Below are 3,263 nucleotides of genomic sequence, written 5' to 3'. Positions count from 1 at the left end.
AGCTGGCCGTATATTTTTTAATATTTTTAAAAAATTTGGAGACTTAAAAAACATTCCAAAAATTCAAAAAAAATGTAAAACTATATTACTTTTCAATAAAATTAACTGAATTAAGTTTGAATACAAGTTTATTTTAAGCTTTTATATGAATTTCTTTCAGACATTCGAAGTAATTTATTAAGCAGCCTATTTCTTTTAATTTCTGCAAACTTTTTTTATGCGGTTTTAAGTTAATTTTAATTCGTTGTTTTGGTTTTATGCGATTTTAGAAAATTACGGAATGTATCCCTACTTTTTCAAGGCAAGTAAAGTCTTTTTTTATGCGAATTTTTTTTTATGCGCTTTTCTGTAGAATGTATCCACCGCATAAAACGAGACCTTACAGTATTATATTTATTCATAAATAGAATTTTATTTATGAATAAATAGAATTTATTCATAAATAAAATTTTGAACACCATATTTGCTCTGGTTGCCATATGATAACTTGGTTTCCAAACAAGCTACCAGTAGAGTCAGTCACCGATGATCAACTTCCTGTACTTCCTATGTTAAAAAAAGTTGATGGCCCAGTCAATCAACGACAAAATTACCAATTCAGTAGTGGAGCAGAGATTCACCTCACATCATTAGACATCACAACCCTAATCATCGGTGACATTGTTAATCAAATTAGATTTCAATGTGTGTAATATACTACTTCCAGTTTTTGTTACATGCCACAATTAAATTTAAATCAAATTAATTAATAAAAACCATGTTAATTGAAATTTGCATAAGTGACATCCATGAATCTGTGTTTAAAGGTGCTTAACTCAAATTAAATAACAAAAATTTATAAATATAATAATATATTGCATTTGTAGGCATTTTTATGCATGAAATACAGCTGAAAAGGTAAAAAAAGTTTAGTTTTGGTGGTTGGAAATGGATTAATCCATTTTACATTGTTTCCTATGGGAAAANTGCGCTTTTCTGTAGAACGTATCCACAGCATAAAACGAGACCTTACAGTATAGATGTAAAGTGACTTACACCACTCTCATTTTCAGTAACTCAAATAAGATTCATAGGTCTGATAATTAGTTCAATATTTAAAAGTCATTTATTGTAAATCTAGATACAATCCTTCATTGTGTTCTAGTTTTAAAAGTTATTTAATAAAGAAATAAATGTCTTATAACTACTGTACTTACTTTCTCAGAAGACAAGCTTGTTTGCCTTTTCCAGAACCTCCAAATTTAATCATATCTTGACAAGCATTACATTTACCACAGTCTGGAAGTTGACAAGCCTAAATATTTTTAAAGAATGTCCAAACTGATTTAAAATAGCAATATTTATAGCAAAAAATAACATATTCATGTCTTTATTATAATTAAATATTAAATAAAATATTTAAATAGTTTTAGAAATAACCAAAATTAATTTGTATAAGCAAATAAAAATTAAAAAAAATTTTTCTTATATAAAGAAAAAGACAAAATTATAAACTGATAAATTTATTTTGCTTTATGCCCAGCAGTTTCCATTTTCACACTGCCACCATGGACTTGGAAGCTCTTCTGGATAAAGAGTACCAAATCTCAGTTAGCAGACTGCCAAAAGAATTTCAAAAAATGAAAATTTCACATGCTCTTTGAGAACAGCTCTTATCAGCATTCAAGTTCTGGACTAAAACTTGTTTGAATGCTTTTCTTTTGTGAATATTTTAGAAACGCTTATAAACTTGAAATAATTATATAATAGTATGAAAATAAAGTTTTAACATTTAAGCAATAAAAATTTTATTAAAATGTATATTAAATACCTCACAAACCCCACAGCGTTTTCTTCTTGGAGTAGAATGACTTTTTGTGTCTTTATCAAGTTGTTGCTGAAAGAAATTCTCAAATATACTTCTTACTAATGGAGTAGTAGTGGCTAATGAATGACCAAATTTTTTGACTTTTATATGACTAACTTCTGACCGTCTTATTGCTCGCCTAGTTTAATTTAAAATATACATATGTATATTCAATAAAATTAAACATTATTATTTATCAATAAAACAAAATTTATAAGAAAATATATATACCTTTTCCCCAAAGTTACACCAGCTAATTTAATCAAGGCTCTCATGCAAGGTGTAACAATAAGCAATGCTTCATCAGCATCTGCACAAGAATCATAACTTTGAACCTGATCAACAATAAATTGTGAATGACGTAAAAGCGAATCTTCTGTGAAACTAGTAAGACCCTGAGGTGGCACTGTAGTCTGAAATTACATTTATATATATTTTATATTGGTACATAAAATAATTTGTACATTGCATTTTGTAAATAAATTAAAAATTACTTGAATTTTATTTAGTAGATCTTCATATGTAGCATCTTGATTATTTGCTAAAAATTCAATAATTGTTTTACTTAAATGGATTTTTTCTTTCATGGCATTCATAAAGGGAACATATGCTTCACTTGGTGCCATTAATACATATTCAGCATAAGCTGAAATTAAAACAATGTACAGTATTTTAAGCATAAGTTTTTAATGATACAAAATAATAATAATAATAAATAATATCATTAGTATAATTTCTGAATTATATTTTATTAAAAAATTTGACATTATTTAAATCCAAACTTTTTGTGAATAATTAAAAATAAAATTATTGGCAAGATTAGAATAAATATATGAAATGTTCTTTAGAAAACATAATCGTGTATCTATTTAAAAAGCTTCTGAATATTTATTATAAAAATTCAATTTTCAAATAACTTTTTACCTGTAGAAAATCCTATTAAAGGACGTTCTCCTCCATCAAATCCTGCTAACCACCATTCATTGATTGGTCCCATGGCACGTGCTGGTACACCACCTATAAAAATTTTGAAATCAAAAATAATTTAGTTATAAGCATATAATATTCATTTAAAAGTTTTCTCCAAAATTTTATAAATGCAAATGAAATTATTTGCATTTAGTTTATATGTTTATATGTTAAATTTTATATTTTTACATGCAAAAATTAATTTTTTTTACTATATTTCTACTAAAAAAAACCACATACAAACATAAAATAAAGCAAATTTATTATTTAAATGTCTACTAGGACATATTATACTGGTGTCCAAGTCCTGTTTTATGTTGTTATTTTTATGCTGTTGTTATTTTGATTTTATTAGCGACCAAAATAATGTAATTCATTTTAATAGTATTATTGTAAACCTTATTTAAATTTTGTTTTTAGCACAAGGTGATGGTAAACCTGATGATGA

The 3,263-nt window shown here is 25.9% G+C and overlaps 1 protein-coding gene across 1 annotated transcript in view; it reads right to left on the bottom strand.

Moving 5' to 3' along the window:
* LOC111639549 (DNA (cytosine-5)-methyltransferase 1-like) overlaps positions 1-3,263 on the bottom strand; it is an 83,646-nt gene that overhangs the window by 50,595 nt on the left and 29,788 nt on the right. Inside the window, exons 9-13 of the mRNA XM_023385436.1 lie at positions 2,771-2,888; positions 2,341-2,492; positions 2,078-2,259; positions 1,811-1,985; positions 1,197-1,294 (exon numbers count right to left, since the gene is read on the bottom strand). Coding sequence (XP_023241204.1) covers positions 1,197-1,294; positions 1,811-1,985; positions 2,078-2,259; positions 2,341-2,492; positions 2,771-2,888 — 725 coding nt within the window. The remainder of the gene's footprint in view (positions 1-1,196; positions 1,295-1,810; positions 1,986-2,077; positions 2,260-2,340; positions 2,493-2,770; positions 2,889-3,263) is intronic.

Source organism: Centruroides sculpturatus, unplaced genomic scaffold (assembly GCF_000671375.1).
Source record: "Centruroides sculpturatus isolate CEXI.00-Female unplaced genomic scaffold, Cexi_2.0 scaffold1262, whole genome shotgun sequence".
NCBI lineage: Eukaryota > Metazoa > Arthropoda > Arachnida > Scorpiones > Buthidae > Centruroides > Centruroides sculpturatus.
This window is presented reverse-complemented; position numbering and strand designations above follow the sequence as displayed.